At 36.0% G+C, this 20,432-nt stretch overlaps 1 protein-coding gene and 1 long non-coding RNA gene across 2 annotated transcripts; one reads left to right on the top strand and one right to left on the bottom strand.

Annotated features, from left to right (window-relative positions):
- The first annotated feature begins 1,509 nt into the window (after positions 1 to 1,509).
- On the top strand, positions 1,510 to 8,440 carry LOC106948740 (uncharacterized). The gene is made up of 3 exons (XR_001425238.1): positions 1,510 to 1,520; positions 4,211 to 4,216; positions 8,269 to 8,440. It is a non-coding gene; the product is annotated as an uncharacterized LOC106948740 (long non-coding RNA).
- Positions 8,441 to 10,651: 2,211 nt separating this feature from the next.
- Positions 10,652 to 17,364, bottom strand: atpv0e2 (ATPase H+ transporting V0 subunit e2). Its single transcript, XM_015034579.1, has 4 exons — positions 17,135 to 17,364; positions 15,834 to 15,881; positions 12,290 to 12,388; positions 10,652 to 10,964 (listed from the first exon to the last, which is right to left on the bottom strand). The coding sequence occupies exons 1-3, from the start codon at positions 17,236 to 17,238 to the stop codon at positions 12,295 to 12,297; spliced, it is 246 nt and encodes an 81-aa protein (XP_014890065.1). The 5' UTR covers positions 17,239 to 17,364; the 3' UTR covers positions 10,652 to 10,964; positions 12,290 to 12,294.
- Between the last annotated feature and the right edge of the window lie 3,068 nt (positions 17,365 to 20,432).

Here is a 20,432-nt window from a genome sequence, read left to right as displayed (position 1 = left end):
TATATATATATCTCAAAGGATACAACAGTGGCACCCCTAAGAAAGGGCCCTGAGGGACCTTGACCCCTGTCTTGAAAAATGTTGGCCACTCCACTGGCCCCACTTCCCCCACCAAATTCATGTTCAGGTCATATTAAGGTATACAGAATCATGTTCTTCAAGACATAAATGTATATAAGTCTATAAAATTAGAAATGTATTAAAAGGGCAGTATTATGTACTTTCTAAGCATAAAGTGCCATTTTACACCACAATCAAGCAACTTCAGTTGTTCTAAAAATTCTATATACCAAATATACTTTAAAAATGATTTTGTAATTCTAGACTTTGAAATTAGGTCTCTGTCTCTTTAAAAACTGCTGTTCTTTCTGGAACTCCGACTTCAGGAAGTCATCACAACATTGCTCCACTATTAACCGTTTAACAGCATTTATACCACTGTTGCACTGAAAATTAGCTAGTATACTGAGCTCTAGAAGGTGTTTGCTAATTGCTCCTGACTAGTCTGAAGGAGCTGTATACATATGAACTACACTAACCAGGTAATTTTGGTCTAGTTTCCATTGAAAATATCTTGGTACATGTGAAATAGGACAAAAGTGACTCAGAAGGAACTTTTCAGCAAGATATAGGAACTTGTTTTAAGATAATGATTCATTAATATTGATGAAAATACTTTAATTGGAAGATTAGTTCACTAATTACAAGACATTTTTTTCATGTTATAAGTTAAATAGTCTGCCAATGGAGCAATTACTTGAATGAATACAGGCTTAACACACTTTTAATATCATTATAATCTGTGTTCCTGCCTGTGTTTTAGGTTTATTGATTATGTTTTTTGATTTTTTTAAGACGTAGCCCAACTTCTAATAATTTTAAAACATAGTTGTGAATTTTATAGTGTTGCTTTTTAAGTCAAAACAGAATTGGATGCAAAAATATATATATTTCATTTTAAATTGTGTCAAACTTTAACCTGAATCAGTGAATGAATTAATAAATGACGTGTCCGATTTGAATAATTATTTGCTTGTTTGGTTGCCAGGGCATTGATCAAAGCTGTCGCTGTCCCCTGAGGTCGTTCATTTTTTGTCATGAACGCGTGAAACTGAACTTCCGGTTTCAGCGACTCACTGGTTCTAACTTGACTTCCTACTCAGCCGGTGAAAACGGATATGTTTCAGATCTACGACACGGAATCGTCACGAGGGCGGGGTCACACGACCCGCGTTTAAGGACACCGAGAGCCGCGAGGCTGCGAACCCGGTGACCTCAGCTGGGCCCGGGGCTGCTTCCGAGCCCGTCCCGCTGGATCCATTTCACCTCCAGACCCGCATTACGTTCACAAGAGGAGCAGAGGCAGCAGGGAATAACAACAGCTAATCCAACAAGTGTTTGTGGGTAACTTTTTTGAGGGTTTTATGAAAAATTAAGAGTTTGTCCTTCATCCTAAAGAAATCCAGGATGGGAAATAAATGACTGTTTTTTTTTAATATATGCTCTGAATGATGAGCTGTGTGGCCAGAGGGGAGTAGAGTACCCAAAACTTGTACTAAAGTAACTATTCAACATATTTTTACTCAAGTAAAAGTAAAAAGTAGCCATCAAAGAAATTACTCAAGTGTAAAAAAGGTATTTGGTCAAAAGGCTACTCAAGTACTGAGTAACTGATCAAAAGATAAATTAAAAAAATACAAAGTTATGTGGACATTTTGGTATTTTAAGGGACAAAATGATAAAAATCCATGTAAATTACATAATTACAATGTAACCAAACCAGGCAAAAGAATCCAAATCAGTTTTTTTTATATAAAACTTGCATAATTTTAACAAAACTGCAGATATGTATCTATGTGGTGATTTTGTTTAAGTTAAAACAAGCCTGTCCTTGATTCAATAAAGTTACTCAAAGTGGCTGGAGTATCTATAATTTTACTCAAGTAAGAGAAATAAAATGACTTATGTAAAAGTACAAATTGTAGCGTAGTAAAAATACTCCTAAAAGAATATTTTTTTCAAAAAAGTTACCCAAGTAAATGTAATTAGCTCATTTTTTAAAATTACTATTTCATTTAATTCAGGAAAACCTAAAATGCAGCAACATTTTTATGCACTTCTGGTTAATATAGTACTGATAACATATTTTTACTCAAGTGAAAGTAAAAAGTAGCCATTCGAGAAATTACCGACGTAAGAGTGAAAAAAAATTTGGTAAGAATACTTTTTACATTTTATATTAAAAATTACATCATCAGATGGACCAACATACAAAGTTAAATGGAAATGTTGGTATTTTAAGGATCAAAATGACATTAATGCATACAAGCAACAACAAATAAAACCAGGTAAACATTTGCCAACATGATTAAAAATGAAATTTTTTGACATGCAAAATGAAATGGGTGGAGTAAAATTGACCCTGCACCTGGACGGTGGTGGCAGCATCATGCTGTTGGGACTCTGTTCTTCAGCAGGGAGAGGAAAACTGATGGGAAATTAAAACTGAACTCTGAGCGATCATGGAAGAAAACCGGTCCGAGTCTGCAGAGGACATCTGTTAATTTCTAAACCTAAATCCAACTTACAAGCAGCAACACGACAACAAAGACCAGGAAGCAACTGAACCAGAACTATCAACAGTAGAAAGCAGCGAAGCAAGACGAAAAGCTAATTACAGAGGCTCAGGAAGATCCGGAGAGATGAATCACACTGAATGAACAGCAGCTGCGTAGAATGAAAGACCAAAGAGCTGGGGAAATAGACAGAAATAAGCAATAAAAGAAAAAGAGGGAAATAACTGCCTATACACTGCAAAAACACAAAATTTTCTGTTTGAAAATATCTGAGTGTACCAGGAATAAAACAAACTTAGAAGTAACGTTTCAGCAGTTTGTTTTAAGTCAGTAATTCCTTAATATTGATGAAAAAATATTAGTTCCACTGGCAAATTATTTAACATGCATGGGGAAAAAATGACTTGATAATAGTGGAACAAATATATAAATATTAAAATCAATATTAAGAAATTATTTACTATATCTTACTGAAAAGTTACTTGTAGTTTGTTTTGTCTTATTTCAAGCAAACTGATAACATTTGCAGTAGAAACTAGACAAAAAAAAATACTTGGTAGGATCTTTTTTATCAGTGAAACATGAAAAAACTACAACAAAGCAGGAATCAGTTAAAACATTTGTACCAGAAAATAAAACCTGAAAATAAAAAATGAAATTATTGTGTTGTGCTTTTTGTAATTTTTCAGATAATTTTTTGTAGCGTTTTTTAAAATAGCTTTCTTCAGGTTATATTTTTCTTTAGATAATTTAATGCTTTTGTTTGTTGTTGTTTATCTGGTTTTTTTTTTGAGCGCTTTGATCAACTGTGTTTTCTTTAAATAAGCTTTATAAATAAAGATTATTTGATCATGACTGGCCTGTAGATACAAGTTGTTTTTCTGAGTCGTTGCACACCAGGAGGAAGACTTAGTAAAAGTGAATACCGAAACCTTGCTAACGAGTTTTATCTGTACTGATTAGTGAAAACGACGGTTGATCAGGGAGAAACAGCAATAACCCAAAACCTTCTGTTGCAACAGACGAACAGAAATCAGATCATGTTTTTCTGGGTTACAGTCTTTATCAGGCGTCTTTACGCGCAGCCACCCAAACCTTATTCTGATATGCATTAGCATTTATTTATCTGGTTTATTTTTTAACATATTTGGAGTCAAGAAAGGAGAGGGGCTGTATTTTATTTTTATTTAGGTACATCATCTCTTGAAGCAAGTTGTGCATTACTGGATGTTTATTAACATAAAAAATATTGTTAAAGTGAAATAAGTGGGTTGTGTGCAGCTTTTAATTTGCACTACAAAGGAATCTGTTTATCAATGCATGAACAAAAAGACAGGAATGGACTAAAGCTTGTAACTGCAGCCTTGCATAATGAAATGTTCCCTATCTAAGGTATAGCCGCTGTTATGTAGGTCAGCTCATATGGCTGCTTGCATAAAGATTGTTAAATCTTGATGCATTCTCAGAGGAAAGTGGGTTGTCAGGGTGGGAGGGCACATTAAGACCCATTCTCTGAATAATTCTAGGTTGTTAGCGTTTATGTGACTGTTACTAGAGACCCATATGTGCAGAACCGGGCTGTTAGCAAGCAGAATTATGTGGTGTCTTTATTATTGCATTGTTTAAAGGGGAAGTATTATGTATTTTCCAGGCACAAGCTGCAATTTTAAAGCTCAAACAGCAGCAGCAGACTGAAAAATTCACAGTGGAGGAAGGAAAGATACCGCAGGTCATTCATACCAATTACCTGTGTAACAACAGGTAATGCAGCATTAATAAATTGTTTTAATTCCTGTACCTCTACCACTATTACTTATGTTATCTCCCATCAGTTACTACTATATTGGCATCGTACTGTACCATAGTTTAAGTTTTTCTTATACATTATTTTACTAGGTGCAATATCACAGCTATATCAAACATGACATAAAAGAAATTTGACTTTGCAATTTGACGCCTTGAAATTGGGCCTCTGTCCCTTTAAGAAGCTCCTACTCTGACAGCTTCAAGGAGGAGCTTCGCTGAAATATTCAACTCTTTTTGAGAGAAAGAGCTTCGACCCCCCACCCCACACACACCTCCCATATCACCCATAGCAACCTTGTGGTTGCTATGGGAACAGCCCCATGGTTGCTATGGGAGATTCAAGAATTCCTTAAACATGAAGAATCAAAGCAACAAAGCAAAGCAAATAAAGCTTTGCTTTATTTATTAAGCAAAGCTTTCTAAATAAAGATTATTTGATCATGACTGGCCTGTAGACCCTCATCAAGTATGTTTTTGATGAGGGAATAACATTATAACATGATAAAATGCTAAAAATAAAAGTCGATTTTACATGAGATCTCCTCCAGCTTCCCCTTTAATTCATCAGTTGAACAGTTTCTGATGATCTTAAAGCTCATGAATGAGGAGATATTTTGAAAACAAAACATTTCAGAAGCCAGTTAGTGAGAATCACTCATTGCATTCTGATCAGTCTTTGACACCCAGCTCCTTCTGCCAAAATAAATCACTTTACAAGCTTTTTAATTCCTAAATGTGACTGGAGGAACGAGGATTCATATTTCCACAAAGTGCAGCAGCTTCTTTCTAGAAAAATGACTGCGCCTCAGATACGAGCTGAATAAACAGAGTGTGAATCATTCCTGCGTTTTATTTGTATCGGATAGAAGAATCTGGACGGATTAGTCAACCTTCTTCTTTTATGTCAAGGTAATTTAACCGAACTAAAACAAGCAATGCAACGTCAACAGACACAAAACAGGAATTTTACTTTTCTTTCATTTAAATCCTAAAAATAATCCATATGTAAACCTTATATGTACAAAACAGAGATTTAACTTTTTTTAATATTGCATCCTTGAAGGACAAAATGTTAACCTTTTGAAACAGATTTTTCAAACATCAAATGTCTTGAATCAACTTATTTCCATTACACTGCAAAAACACAAAATCTTACCAAGTGTTTTTAGAAAATATCCTAGTTAACTTGAAATAAGACTAAACTAACTTATAAGTAAACCTTCAACAAGCTATAGGAGCTTGTTGTAAATTAAAATGTATTTGTATTATTGGCAGATTATTTCACTTATAAGGAATTTTGCTTGTTACATATAAAATAATCTGCCAATGCAACTAGTATGTTTTTGTCAGTATTAAGGAATCATTTACTTAAAACCAGCTCCTATATCTTGCTGAAAAGTTACTTGTTACTTTTGTTTCATTTCCAGTGTAGTGAGATATCTGCACTAAAAACTAGATCAAAATTACTTGGTAAGATTTTGTTTTTATAGCGTATAGAAGCAGCTTTTCAGATTTTTGCAGTTGCATTGTTGTAGAATACATTTTAAACCTTTACAAGTCAAATTTTTAGTCCCAGAGTATAAAGTCTACAAAACTCAAACATGTCTGCCTACACATATATATTCATTTGGTTGTAAATTAAATTATTTTACACTTTGTCATTTCTTTTACAGCATGTTTATATCGCTTTCTTCTGTTTAGTTTTTTTTTTTCCTTCAGAGAATTCATTGTTTTTGTTTATCTTGGATTTTTTAAGCACTTTGATCAACTCTGGTTGTTTTAAATAAGCTTTAGAAATAATTTGCTCATGACTTTGGTCTGTAATGCAGGAGGGTTTTGTTATTGCATCCTTGAAGGATAAAATTTAAACCTTTTGAAACTACTTTTTAAAACATCAAACTTTGTGAATCAACTTATTTCGATTACAAAAATATAAAAACATTAAGATTTTTGTTGCTGCATCCTTGAAGAATAAAATGTAAACTGTTCAAAACTAATTTTTAAAACATTGAATATCATAAATCAGAAAAACAGCTATTAGCTTGGAAAAGACATTTTTAACATTTTTGTTATTGTATCCTTGAGGGATATATTTTAAATCTTTTGGAACTACTTTATAAAACATTTAAGGTCGCAGATCAACTTGTTATAAAAGCAGCTGTTATTAGCTGGAAAAGCAATTTTTTTTAAGTTTCTGTTATTGCGTCCTTGAAGGATATATTTTGAAACTACTTCATGAAATCTTGAGGGTCACAGATCAATTTGTTTTCTTATAAAACCAGCTGCTATTAGAAGGAAAAACCAGAAAAACTGTAATAAAATGACTCAATTGTACGAGACAAAATTCTTTATTGGGGTATTTCACCAACAATGCCACCAATTAACTTCACAATAACACAAGGCTACATACATATCATACATATCCCATTTTCATCAACATTTAGATTTGAGATTTGGTGGATTTTAGTTACCGTGGAGACTCTCAACACGTGATGAAATCCATCTCTTTTTGATACTGCCAGGAGCGTTTAACAGCTGAGTAGTGGGCAGTCATCACCAAAGCTGGAGAGAAGCATCGCAAAAGGAAGAAATCCCACATAGTTGACAAATGGCTGGGCTGCATTCACTGACGGCGCGTTTGGAGGGATTTCGCTGAAGTCTTGGCTGTTCCCTCTGTCAGTTCAGCGAGTTTGGCTGGGTGAGAACGATGCCATTTGGTCTCCTGTGATTCACTGACAATGAAGATGCGACTCTGTCCGTCTGTACGCAAACTGTTGGGTGATGAGTGGGATTGGGAACGTAATCCCAACGAGAAGAGAGACAAAGCCCAAACAACAACAAAAAATCAAGTCGGAGCCGCTTTGTCACTTTCGACAAAACGATGTACTTTGAGCAAACGAGACGCCGCTTTATGAGATCTGCTGGAGCGAAACTAAAAACTAACATGCATCTTTACAGGAGTAAAAGGGCAGCCTCCCTTGTGTCCTTTCTTCATGCATGCCACATTATAGTCACCTACTAACTCGTACGTGTGCAACCACCACCACAGCTACAGCAAAGGGCTGGGGCAAAGATACAACGCAATTTGGTCTTTCTAAAAAGTAGCTGTATTTTGATTTGGTTTCTTTTTGGCTGAAGCAAAGTGGTTTTGGAGAGGCGGACGGGGAGGGAGGGGTGTTTGAGACCGGGAGACGGGGAGTGGAGGCGGGAAGCGTAGCTGTGGTCGTGGTTGGCAGATGACACGCTTAAAGCTTCAACAGGAGGCAGGTGAGTCCAAAAAATGTCCAACATGCCAGAGGAACGGAGGTACAGTGAAGAGAAAGGGAAGGATGTGGACAGATTAGGGCTGATGCACCCTCCAGGGGGCGCTGTGGCATTCAACAAGATAAATTCAGGTCTGCAGCTAACGATTATTTTAGTTTTTAATTAATCCATTGATTGTTCTAACAATTAATTGAATGAAGAAAATTTCTGTAGATTTTTCACTGAATCCTTTTCTATACAATATTAGAAATACATTCAAAGATGCAAATAAAGAATTTATTTTTTTTTAAATAAAGTAAACATGTTACTGTCTAAAATGCAACAAAAGCATTCCTTTAGTGGATGCTTGATTATCTGTACCAAAAGACGCATCTGGAGCTAAAAAATACTTCTAACATCTCAGCCTTTTCCTCTTCTTGAGAAAACAGAGCATCTTCAGTCAGAGGTCTCTTCAGCCTCGCTGCACTACAGACTGCTACAAGGGATCTTTCCTGCCAACAGCCATCACCATTTACAATAACTCCTTGAAGAATCTGAATCAATGAGCTACAACATCATTTCATTTTCCTTTGGGATTAATAAAGTATTTTTAATTGAATTGACTTGTCAATACAGTGTATAGTTGAATTAATTGATTAAAAATTGGTTAACAAAAGGTGTTTAATAGGATATTTGTTTTACAAAATTCAAACTGGGTGAAGATAGAACTATGGCACTTGAGTTTTGGGTAAAACATCTTTAATAAAATATTTTTTATATCTTAAAAGCAAAATGTATATATTTTTTGTAGTTTTTTTTTTACTGCTCTGACTGTTGCTCTTTCAGCAAATGACCTTTTTTTGAGTCTCAATGCTTAACGATTAATCAATTACTAAATTAGTTGATTTCAATAATCAATTCATCACAATTAATATGATGAATTCTCCTAAAGAGTGTGCCAATAAATTAGTGCTATTATTTTACCCGTCACTGCATCGTTGCACCGGCAGATTATGACTCACTGCTGGAGAAACTTTCATTATTGTGGCCGTTCATCTCCGATATTAAACATCACCCTTAGCAACACCAGCACTGAACCGATGCCTCTGTCACACACATGTCTGCATTTCATTTCATCGGCACAGGAAGACATGACACCACAGGAGAAAAAGCAAACACAATCTGACCACCATACAGGCCAGGCTGCCATAACTTTTTCTTAAAAATGTGAAAAATCCACTTCATGAATGCCACAGCTAGATCTCAGTGCCACATAACACAAACTAAGGATAAGTAATTTACACAACTTCCAATCAAATATTGGAAATATACTGAAAGTTTAGTTAAAGGTCCATGACAGCCTGAGAAAGAGGACAACCCTGTGATCTTAAAAAAGGCCGATGAGAAGCCAATTTTAAAACTCCCCTTGTCTAACTTGCTGCACCAAATAGCTGTGCTGCGGTGTTAACAGTAGTTTATGTGTGTAATAGAAGAATTGGCAGAGCTTCAGCTTGGTAGCATTTCTACTTGTGTTCTCTGCTGTTTGTGTTGTTATTCTTGATTTAAGCAGCCATGTTACCTGCAGAGAAAGAAAGAACCGTCTACTTCCTGGACCAACACCTGGAGTGGGATTCACACCAGCCCTGTTTAGTCCGCTTTAACTGAACTCTAGTTTGTTTGCCTGGACAATCTAGTTCATTTGGGAAGGTGTGAATGTGCAATCGAACTCTGATATGGACAAAAAAAAACAAAACAAACTCTGGTCTGCCAAAAACGTAGGTCTCTGTTTGGTTGAAATGAATTCTGGTGAAGTTTGAATCCATATGTGAACACCAAGTGGTCCAAAGACTGCTCCAAAAGCAGGAAACAGACTAAAATATAGGGAATTCTGGGAAAATACAAATAAAAACAAGCAAGTCTATCTTGTTCGCTAAACAAAAAAGCTAACAAACTTGTGTGTTAGCTCGTTATGCTATGAGCCATTTCTATGAGAAATAGCTCATGGTCTTTTAGCAAAGACAAAAGAGGAACTCACAACAATTAAAATCTCACTCCACTTCGTTTGCATTCACATTTCATAAAGAAGGAAGTAGCATTCAATGTTTTCTTCAAAGGTTTTCATGTCGTTTCCTTCAGTAGTTCTTAGGGCAGCGCCACCACAGGCGAGGGGGGAACAGGTTTTTCAAAGACAGCCCAGTGTGAAAGCAAACCACACCAGCTGAAAAAGTAATGAATGTTGCAATTTAGGTCTCGAATTGAACTGAGTGTACCCGACTATCAGCTGTGAAAATGCCCCTAAAGTGGCATTTTTAGATCATTAAAGAAAAAAATCTTATTCAGAATAAAATCACTAGAGATAAAGTCTATGTAACTTCATACTAAAAGTAAAAAAAAATGATCAAAACCAATCGATTAATCCACCATAACTTAAATGAGAAAACTAGCAGAAACTGCTAAAACCAGATCGCAAACTGCAGACCAACAAGCAGCAATTTCTCCACAACCACGTCTCTGCAGCAGAACCAGACGTTTGTCTTTCCGTAGGCAGGAAATAAGGGTAGCGCTTAATCAAAAGAACCCAAGTGGATCAGGGCTGAATTGGGCGGTGAGGTCACCATGGCAACGTGGACCTCCATGGCGTGGAGCACGGAAAAGAATGTGGGAGGAAGTTTTCGTTTTGAAAATGGAGGGAATCGCTCTCGGCTCGCAGTTTTTGGGAGACTCTTGCGTCAGCAGTTATAAACTCTGCATGCTCACACTGACTCAATCAAACACACACACACACACACACACACACACACACACACACAAACTGTTACATCACAAATAATACCAGTTATATAACAAGACCCAATGGACTCTGTGTTGATTACTACAAGCTCACATAAGTGTCCTTGCCCCGAAATAAATACACACTGAAATGCAGGTTTGCCCGACGAGAGAGCAACACACAATCCAAAATATAAACAAAGGCTAAATTAAAAGATTGTGCATTTTCAAAATGTAAAAATAACATCTACTTCTAATGTGTTTTAGTTTTTAGTTTTAGTTTGAGCACAGCACAAAAAAGACAAACAGATTACCTCTGCTTCATTTTTAAAAGACAACCTATAATATTCTTCAAATCTTAGCTCCCAGAGGCTGCAGTGTAATCTAAATATCCTCCAAGTTTATAGAGAAAGCGGATGTTAACTTTTGAGTTGCAAAATGCTTAAAGTCAAGATTTGTATGAATCTTATAATGTTGCAGACCAAGATGTGAGGATGTTGGGAATCAGACGTGATGGTGAAATTAAGTCCAGCAGATCAGCAGGTGGGAATTACAGGAGGCATCCGAGTCCTGGAAGAGAAAGACAAGAAGGTGACAAAATGAGCGACAACATGAAAATAACTTCATTTTTACTGAAATTATAACCAATTAACTAAACAGAAAATTTCTGCTTTAACAAAATGAAAGTAAATCAAATTGACACCCTGCCATTTCTTTGACTATACTGAAGTCAGTTAAGATAATTTTAAGAAGAACATATCAAATGCAGAGACAGCTCCAACCGTTTATCAGGTTTCTCAATACATTCTGGCACAACAGGCCCTTCAAGAACATTTGTGATGTTAATGTGGCCCAAAATGAAAACAAGTTTGATGCCAGCTGACAAGCTGAACGTACTCAGACGCTCAAATTTCTTTAGTCCAATTCAAAATACTAAATAATTTAACTGAGTCTTTTTTTTTTTATTTTACCTGCTCTACAGTATATTAAACATGGAATAAGTTAAAAACAAAACAAAAAAAAAACCACTGCATAAACAAATAATAGTAGGCCTGAAACCTTTTTAAGTTGAATGTTTTTTAGTTTGTTGGTGTGGAAAGTGCAAGTTACAAAAATGAGACTACTGAAAGAGAAAATTAAAAAAAGAAAGTGTTAATTGTCAACAGCTATTAGCTGGAGGAGCTAATCTGCACTAGGGCCGGACAATGAATCAAAAACAATATGGTAATAGAGACGTGATCAATATCAATACACAATATGTTTGATAGACTTTTCAATAATTTAGATGGGTTCTGGGGATTTAGGCAGACGCAAGACTTTAGATGCCAAATCTCTCACGGCTGGTTAAACTAGACAGGTGGAATCATTCTACTAACTCACTCACTCTTTGGTTACCTAGCAACTCACTCACCCTTTGGTTACCTAGCAACAACTTAAGTAACTGGCGCAGCAGCAGTTTAAAGTTTTGCCTCATAACTGTTTAACAATAAAAAACAATGATGTGGAGTAAAAAACTGTGATAAAACAGAAAAGGCCATGTCAATAATTGGCAGTATTTCAGATATTTAAAACAAAAAAAATGATTGATATGGACCAATATGAAACGCTTATGTCGTGACACATTTTTCAGCCATATAGTCCAGCCTTAACATGTGTATTAGATACATTAAACCAAACCAAATATACCGTAAATATGTGGGTTTGTAATATATTTCCTGTCAGTGTGAAATATACCTTTTAAGACTCTTAATTTGAAGTGAGAAAGGAAGTAGTGTGCTTCTTGTGTTGCCAGTTGAGCATGTAGTTGTTTTCTAAATTACATTAAAAAGCTGACGGACCCAGAGCAAATGTTGCTGCTGCTTAAACTGAGATCACATGTTTCCCATTGGACTCACCTTGTTTACTCCCAGTAGTACTGCAGATACCATATAGTTTCATTCTTCAGCTGAGGACCAAACAGTGGGTTGGCCTGCGCCAAAATGGCTACTAACCAACTGAGAAAAGAAAGAGAGATCATCAGCGTAGTTTGGTATTCAAAATGTTTTTGTTTCCAGACCAGAGTTCAATTGTATTATGAATGATAGGATAAAAGTTTTATGCTACCAATGAGTTTGATGGTGAAGTTTCCTTAGCATGTAGTCACGCCAAAGTTAGCAGAAGGTGGCACATCTAGCTCATGGTTTATGTAAAGCTACATTTTTGTTGCCATGCCAACTGCCTAATGGTGCAAAAAGTGTCCCAGAATTGGGACAAAAGTTGGTCACTTCAGCTTCCAACAACTTCAGAAAGAGCGCCAAGCTAACAATTAACACCCTAATTTTCTATTATTGCTTTTTATTTTCATGTAAACTATGTGCTACATTTATGAGCATTCTGATCTGCTGTTACTATATGCAAAAAAGGTTAAACCAAGTACTAAGTGAATAGAAATTATACTTTTCAGAAGCTTGATATTTCAGCTTAAAACACATTTTTTTGTTAATTTTATATATTATTCAAATTTTCTGAGAAATTGAATTTTGGATTTCCTGTTATCCATAATCATCAAAATTACAAGAAATAAAGGAGTAAAATATATTTCACTCAGTAGTAATGAATCTATATAACATACAAGTTTTACTTTCTGAAATTAGTGGCAAAACATATTGAACTTTTTCACAATATTTTGTTTTTTTCTATATACTTGTACATATATAAATATAGCATCAGGTATTATTAGATCAGGAAATTAAAGATTTATTTATTTTTTTTGCTTATGTTAAGATATAAAAGTCCATTCCTCTTGCTGGGGATGTTTGTACAGTTCGGTGGAGCAAAAGTAATCTAGCTAGTAAGTGACGGACCTTATTCTCATTATTTAAACTTTGTCCATGTAACATAATAACTAATTTAATTTTTTTTTTACCTTAGCTGGTAGGATTTTTAAGTCCCTAGAACTTACAAAAAACATCTGTTTGATTATTTTATGCAATTACAGCATCAGAAACCCAGAAACCAAATTGACATCCTGTCAACTTCCTAACTGCAGTGTCAACTTTACTCCAACAGGGGGCGTGCTCATTTGTAGGTAGGAGAATTAGGTGATGTGACACTGAATCTTACAAAACTACTCTAGACCTACACCTGTTACAGTGATGATAATAAAACACAGCAGTGTTATTTATATACAAGGAGATATTAGAAAACATATTTTTAAATCATAACACGGTTTAGCGTTAGCCACATTCATCCTCTGTTGGACCCATGATTTCTGCTCCATACTGAGATGGTTTAGATGGTTAATGATTTGTTAAACCCAACAGATCATTAACCACAGTGGAAACACTTTTTTTTTCACATTGAGCTTTTTTCCCCCCATTAACTCACATTATCTCATTTAGAAAACCTTTGAATTCAGCTGCAGATGCTCACTGGACACTAATGACTTTGCCCAAAATGCCAAAGGTCACAGAGTAATGAAAGCACAGATGAAAAAAAGCGGAAAAAAACCAGACATATCGCAACTGACCTTGTCGTCACAATATTTTCCAAGATAATTAAGTTATTGAGTTTCGTTAAAGTTAACTGATCTTATTGATCAACTAATGATTAATTGAAAAGCTGTCATTTTCTTAAAAACCTGATTTTTCTCTCATATCAAGAGGGCCGAAGTCATTCCACAACATGAAGGATTACATTCTCCATAATACACTGAATTAAAAAAAAAACCCTCAATATTATTTAGTTTCAGCTGCATTAAATACTGGCTGAATAAACAGAAGGTTGCGGGGGTTGGCATCATTAAACTCAGAGCTATTTATAAAATAGAAAACAGCAATCTTTGCCGAATAGAAAAATAACAGATGAAAACGTATAAAGTATGTGGAAAAACTCCATTTTACATGCAGCCACCATGTTACTATTATGCAAAATACCGTTAGCTTTGTAGCATATCAATATTTTTTGAATGAAAACTTGACGTCGTTTAGCATGCAGTACGGCTGAATGAGCGCTATATAAGGGGAAACTTACGGAGTTTGTCGAGTGTTTATATTTCAAAACAGAACCGCATAAAATGCATTTTGCATCCCACACCGGACTCCGTTTGGATCGTTTCTCCTTCCCATTCTAGTATGACTCCATCTTTAGTTCTATATAATCAACTGACTCCGCTTCAGGATGACCAGCAGCGCCCTCTGCTGGATGGGGGCCAGATTACATCACTAACAGGAGGTGTAAGCGGTTATTAGTTAATGGATTGGGACGAAATTTAATCTAATAAACCATTAAACGACCCTTACTCAGAAGTCCATTAACTGCTTGCGTCCCTATCACCTTTGCAATAATTTCTAATACCTTACAGCATTTAACTAAACTCCCCTCAAGAGACATGTAGAAGATCTGCATCATCTTGATGCAAATGCTGAATGATCTACCGTAATCTTCCTCAGAAATTACAGTCAGCTCTGTCTGTCCTCACTCACCAGCCCAGTTTGTTGTCTACAGAGGTATTTATATTCCTCCACTACCTCCCCTGGATTATTTCCCATGATGGACATAATCCAAAATCATCTCTGTTGTTTTGCTCACATTCAGTATAATCTAATGTTCTCACAGCATGTCACATTTCATTCTCCATCCTGTGGCTTACAGGGTTATTTTTCTTATTGTATCCAAATAAAGCTAAACTATTTTAATCCTAACCTTTACCAACCTGCACCTGCTGTTTTCTTCAAGCTGCAGATCTCCCTCTAGTGGCGGAAAGATATTATTGCAAGCAGCTCACATCCATTGGCCAAATGGTTTGAGGTGAACCAATGTTTTGTTGATTTTAAAATTTTTATTTTTCCTATCTTTGACATACTAAAAATAAATTAAAACTATAAGTTTAAGTGGAATATATCCTGAATGACTGTGACCATCTTGCAACTATCAACATTTTGTTGACTTCGGTTTCTCTCTTTTGCTTTCTGGAAACGGAGCAGATGTTTTTTGGAGATACTTGACCACAACTCTAAAATGTAAATATTCTGCTTGTTTAGACATCTTCTAACTTTAGCCTTACTATAAGTTAAGTCAAATTTATTGTATAATGCATGTCAGTAATAAGGCAGTTCAAAGTGCTTTACATCTCATTATAAAACAGCAATAAATATTACATTTGGTCAAATGCACATCAAATATATTGATCAGTGTTCCAGTTATTATGAATCAAAACAACTCTAGCAGGTAGGTTTTTAGTTTTGATTTAACTATAGTTGGCTATTCAAAATTAGGTCAAATTTAGAAAACACTCATGAACATCAGACCACTCAGCATATTTGTGTCCCTGTGGAAGCTTTTGGCTGTCATACCTGATCACGTATATAAAAATGATGTTTTAAAAAATATAAACAACAACACAGAAGATTAAATCAGAGCCCAGTTAGCTCTTAAGAAGAATAAAACATCTGTACTCACAACAAGTAACAGCAGACGGCTGTGAGGATGAGACTGGTGACGATCACGCTGTAAAAAAATTAAAACAAAAACATGAATCTCATGTTTCTTTCCAGTATTATCAATAAATGTGTTGCAGGCAGATTTAATATTACAAATATTTAAGATACATCATCACCTCTGAACCAAACCAATTATATCATGAAGATGATGATCAAATTGATGAAACTTTAGAAAGCTGAAGCTGTGGATTAATTTTTGTTTATATAAACATCTGGTGTCATTCTATGGAAGCCTGTTTCTGCCACTCTGATAAAAAATATTCCTCTTTATATTCAGATACTATTTCAATATAATGATACGTATTATTTTTCTCAACACTACACCTTGTGTTTTAGAGTGGAGCTGCAGCAACGGTGACTTGTCTCATGCAGAGGTACTAGCTACTGTATGGAGGATCAATCCTGCCGTAATTAAGAAGAAATAAAGAATTTTACTTATGACAGGATTGGTTCTCCATATTATGAGTAGTACACAAAAATCACTTAATCTGAATTTTCTTCAGATGAAACTGGATTTTTGTCAAAGTGAATGAAATTATAACACTAGTTCGTTCTGACCAAAAATCCAGCAAACATCCAAGACAATAAAATAAAGAATTTACTGGAAAATTATTTAAGCCTCATCAGAAAATGAAATGCGCAAAACTCTGACAGAAAAGTTGTCTAGTCATTTGAAAACAGCTGAAAATAATTCTCACAATCTGACATATTGCCAGAAACACATCAAACAATGAATGCAAAATTGAATCAATAAGCTTGTAAATTTATACAACTGAAAACATCTTGTTTTATTTTTTTTTTACATTTATCTAACAGATTGGTGCAAAACATGTCGCATTAAGTGTATAACATTTGTTTGGAATGCTGTTTTCATGCTGTTAATATTTTAAACAAACATAAAAGACAGGTATTTCAACACACTTTTGATAGTCAGCGTAAATAAGTGAAATTGCAACAGGAAACAATAATAAATGAATGTTTTCATTAATGTTGGCATGATTTGACCGCTGAACGGAAGAGATGACGGCGCTGGGACAGTGTGTGTCTGTATGGATGCAAGGATGATGGAGGGATTATCCTTGATGACGCCAGGCCTCTATCACGATTTAAGCGAAACTCTAATTCATTTCTAAACACACCAACACAGCAAAATCACATGTTCTGAAGGAAACGATTTCAATAAAACGACTGCAGGCTTCCTAATGTTTAAAATTGAAGAGAATTTATTAAAGGATTCAGCCAATTGGAGAAGCCACCTACCCGCGGTTGGGTCCTTTCGGCACTAAAAATGGAGCCACGACCCCCACCAGAGCCCATAACGTGGTGAAGCAGATCATCGGCAGGGCCAGAGAGTGAGACACCATGGCTGCAGTCGGGAAAAGCCGCAGAAATGGGAAAAATTATCGGTTTGTCTTCGAAAAGAAGCGCATCAATGGCTACAGTCAGTCCGTTGCACTGTTCCCGCCCACTCCCGGAGAGGTGGCGTGTGATTGGTCCAAAGCCCAAAGGCGGCTGCGTTTGATTGGTGGAGCTCCCTGTCTTTCAGTATTACAGCAGATGGCGTTAAATAGAGCTCTGCTCCCATAGATTAATACTGTTTGTGTTATTGTAATGTCTGGTGCTGATGTTAGAGCAGAAAACCTATACATTTTCTGTAGAAATATATGATAATTAGAAAAATCCATTTAGAAACGAACATCATTGTTATTTTAATAATAAATTAATAAATAATATTATTAGTTTTTTTTCTTGTGAATCGTCCTGGAATGTCCAAAAAAGCGCTAAAAAGTTTTATATATCATTATTATTAGCACTATTTTCTTTGCAGCAATTATTTATTGAGCAATAAGCAAATTTAAATCAAAATATTTTTTTTACTCCACTTAGAAATTTAAAACACAGAGATGCACTGGTTTTATTACAAAACCTGCTCTTGAAATTTAAGTACAATTTTTACTGGTCTTTCACTTTTTGTTCAGAATCACACTATATACCATATCCAAGTGGGAATTGCTATATATTTATTTATATAAACCTCACCACGGATGTTTTCATAGTGACTGACCACTTCACCAAGCTGGCACATATTTTCTATTGTCCTGATCGCACAGCTAAACACGTAGCACGGAAACTGTGGGATAACTTCTGCTACAAAGAATACATGAAAGAATACATTCAGATCAAAGTGCCAACTTTTAGAGCGAGTTGATGGCTGTCCTTTTTCTGATCTCCGGTGTAAAAAAGTCCCACACCACAGCCTATCATCCAATGGGAAATGGATCTGCTGAGCTCTTTAACCGTATGTTGGGCAATATGATTAGAACTCTTCCATCACAAGCATCCATCCATGAGACTACTGGATTTCCACCCTTTTATAATGTTAGGCCGAGTTCCCCACCTTCCTGTCAACGTCCTGTTCAAATCTACCCTGAGAGACGACGGTGAAGTCTCTCAGGGTAATTTTCAGGGTTCATGAAACCATGATTGCAGCAGAGAAACATTCAAGTGATGAGCAAAGGTGGCAAGTCAACATATTCAACAAAAGAGTCAAAGGGGTGAAGATTGAAATTGGTTCTCTTAGCAAACAAGGCAGAGAGAGCTCGAAGAAAGCTGGCAGATAGATGGGGAGAAGTGGCCTATAGTGTGGTCAGCAGCGATTTGAAGTCCGCCATCCCATCTCATGTCAGATAAAAGTGGGGCACCGTAAATTGTTGCTATGTGTAAACTTCCTGCCAAGTCCTGCCTGACTCATAACTCATATTTTGCTTCGGCTGGAAATGAAGCTGTGGATTTTTCCAGCTAGCACCAAACACAACCTCCTACTGCCTCTTGTACCTCAGATGAGAATGAACACTTGACTTTGCAGAGTAGACCATGTTGTTCAGACTCAGCAGTGGGTCTCCCAGATTCCTCTGATGGATTCACAACATCTGCCCAAAGATCAAGTAGAACCCCCTCACGATGTATATGTCGAAACGTGCGACTCGATCCCGTGAGGGGAGCTATTACTTTTGTTGGCATTTCGAGTAACCATGGCGACATAATTAACGAAAAAACGAGCCAAATTCAACTCAAAGCAAATTCTAACTGACACGGCTTTGTATCAGTTAGGAAAAGACATGGAACTGTGTCTGCCCCTCTGGGCCATACTGAATGGCCCTTTAGAACCACAGTGATGGTGGAACAGTGAGTTACAACAGAGGGCAGAGCTAACATTTCAAAATAACATTTAGAAACACAGAAATAGCACCTTGATGGAACACTTAATACAGACAAGATGGCAGAAGAGCAAAGGAAGTACCATGTGATTCATGAAACCCGATACCCCTTAAGTGACAACCACGTTGGACTGTCAAAATGAGAGCATCACATAACCTCCAAAATAAAAGCCTTCACATTTTTCACAACAGATAATTGCTGTTTTCGCCATTATTTGACTGGTTTAAGCCAACCACTATTACACATGGGATTATTGTGGCCCTTTAAAGTGAAGCTTAATGAAAATTTCAAAAGAAAAGCCTCAATATTCCTCTCAGGTTAGAGCAACGTCTTAGGCAGTGTACCACTATTAGCCTTTACCATAAAATAAGCATTAGCTATTTCCTTCTCTCAAGTTAGTGAGAGAACTAACTTGCATTAACTAACTTGCATGTTAACTAACTTGCATTAACATCGGTCTTTTCCATATAGTTAGCATCTTAGCTATTTTTTCTCTCAGGCTAAGCAAAGCCATGCACTAACATTAACTCTTACCCTAAAACAAGCATTTCCTAAGATAAGCATTTTAGCTAATTCTTTCTCTCAAGTTAGTGCTTTACATCACATTTTTCTAAAATAAGCATTTGAGCTATTTTTTTATTTAGTAGCCATGTTTAGTATGCTGAATAGACGAAATTGATGTAAGTCCACATGCTAATGATTTTGGCTAATTTTAGCTTTTACACTAGTTTTAACATACTGAATGGACTATGTCCATGTTATGTTATATATTATCGTGATTCTCCACATGCCATTAATATTATTTTAGCTAAGCTTAGCATTGACGCAAATGTTTAGCATTCGAATGCCGAGTTCCAACCGACAGGCTCACTTTGGCAGGCCCTGTTTAAATTCCTTCAGAAATGTTCTAGTTGTTGTTTTAAGTTCTGTTCTGCTGCTCTTGCTCAATCATTGTAACCACTAACTGGCAGCTCCTCCCCCTTTTTTTTGTTCCCATTTGTAACTGTGAGGCAGAAGCTGGTTGACTGATGTTAGCCGCCAACTTGATTTCCTCTCTTCTGAGAATAAATACAGAGAACCTGAATGTGTCTGTCGTGAAGATGTATACATGAATCGCCAAAGATTCATACTAGTATGCTAGTTGCTGATGACAATCCAAGCAATCTACACATGCTGCAAGGAAGTAAAACCAAATTAAGCAAATTAGTCCATAAATAAAATTAAGGGTAACTAACTGGAATGACACAGAGAGTAAGTATTGAATACTTCACATAAATTTTAACATATTTCCTGGAAAAGCCTTCCTTACTAATGATAACTTTATGATGTCTTCTGGTTT

The sequence above is a fragment of the Poecilia latipinna genome, unplaced genomic scaffold, assembly GCF_001443285.1.
Source record: "Poecilia latipinna isolate Pla-1442-1.1 unplaced genomic scaffold, P_latipinna-1.0 Scaffold305, whole genome shotgun sequence".
NCBI lineage: Eukaryota > Metazoa > Chordata > Actinopteri > Cyprinodontiformes > Poeciliidae > Poecilia > Poecilia latipinna.
The sequence above is the reverse complement of the archived record's forward strand: the minus strand, read 5'-3'. Positions and strand labels throughout refer to the sequence as shown.

What these genes read in the sequence shown, in the direction of transcription:
- atpv0e2 (XM_015034579.1), bottom strand. Translation starts at nt 17,238, where the DNA reads ATGGTGTCTCACTCTCTGGCCCTGCCGATGATCTGCTTCACCACGTTA. An exon ending in CCGAAAGGACCCAACCGCGG is followed by an intron (nt 15,882 to 17,134) that starts GTAGGTGGCTTC and finishes ATTTTTTTACAG; the next exon opens with CGTGATCGTCACCAGTCTCA. An exon ending in GCCGTCTGCTGTTACTTGTT is followed by an intron (nt 12,389 to 15,833) that starts GTGAGTACAGAT and finishes TTCTTTTCTCAG; the next exon opens with TTGGTTAGTAGCCATTTTGG.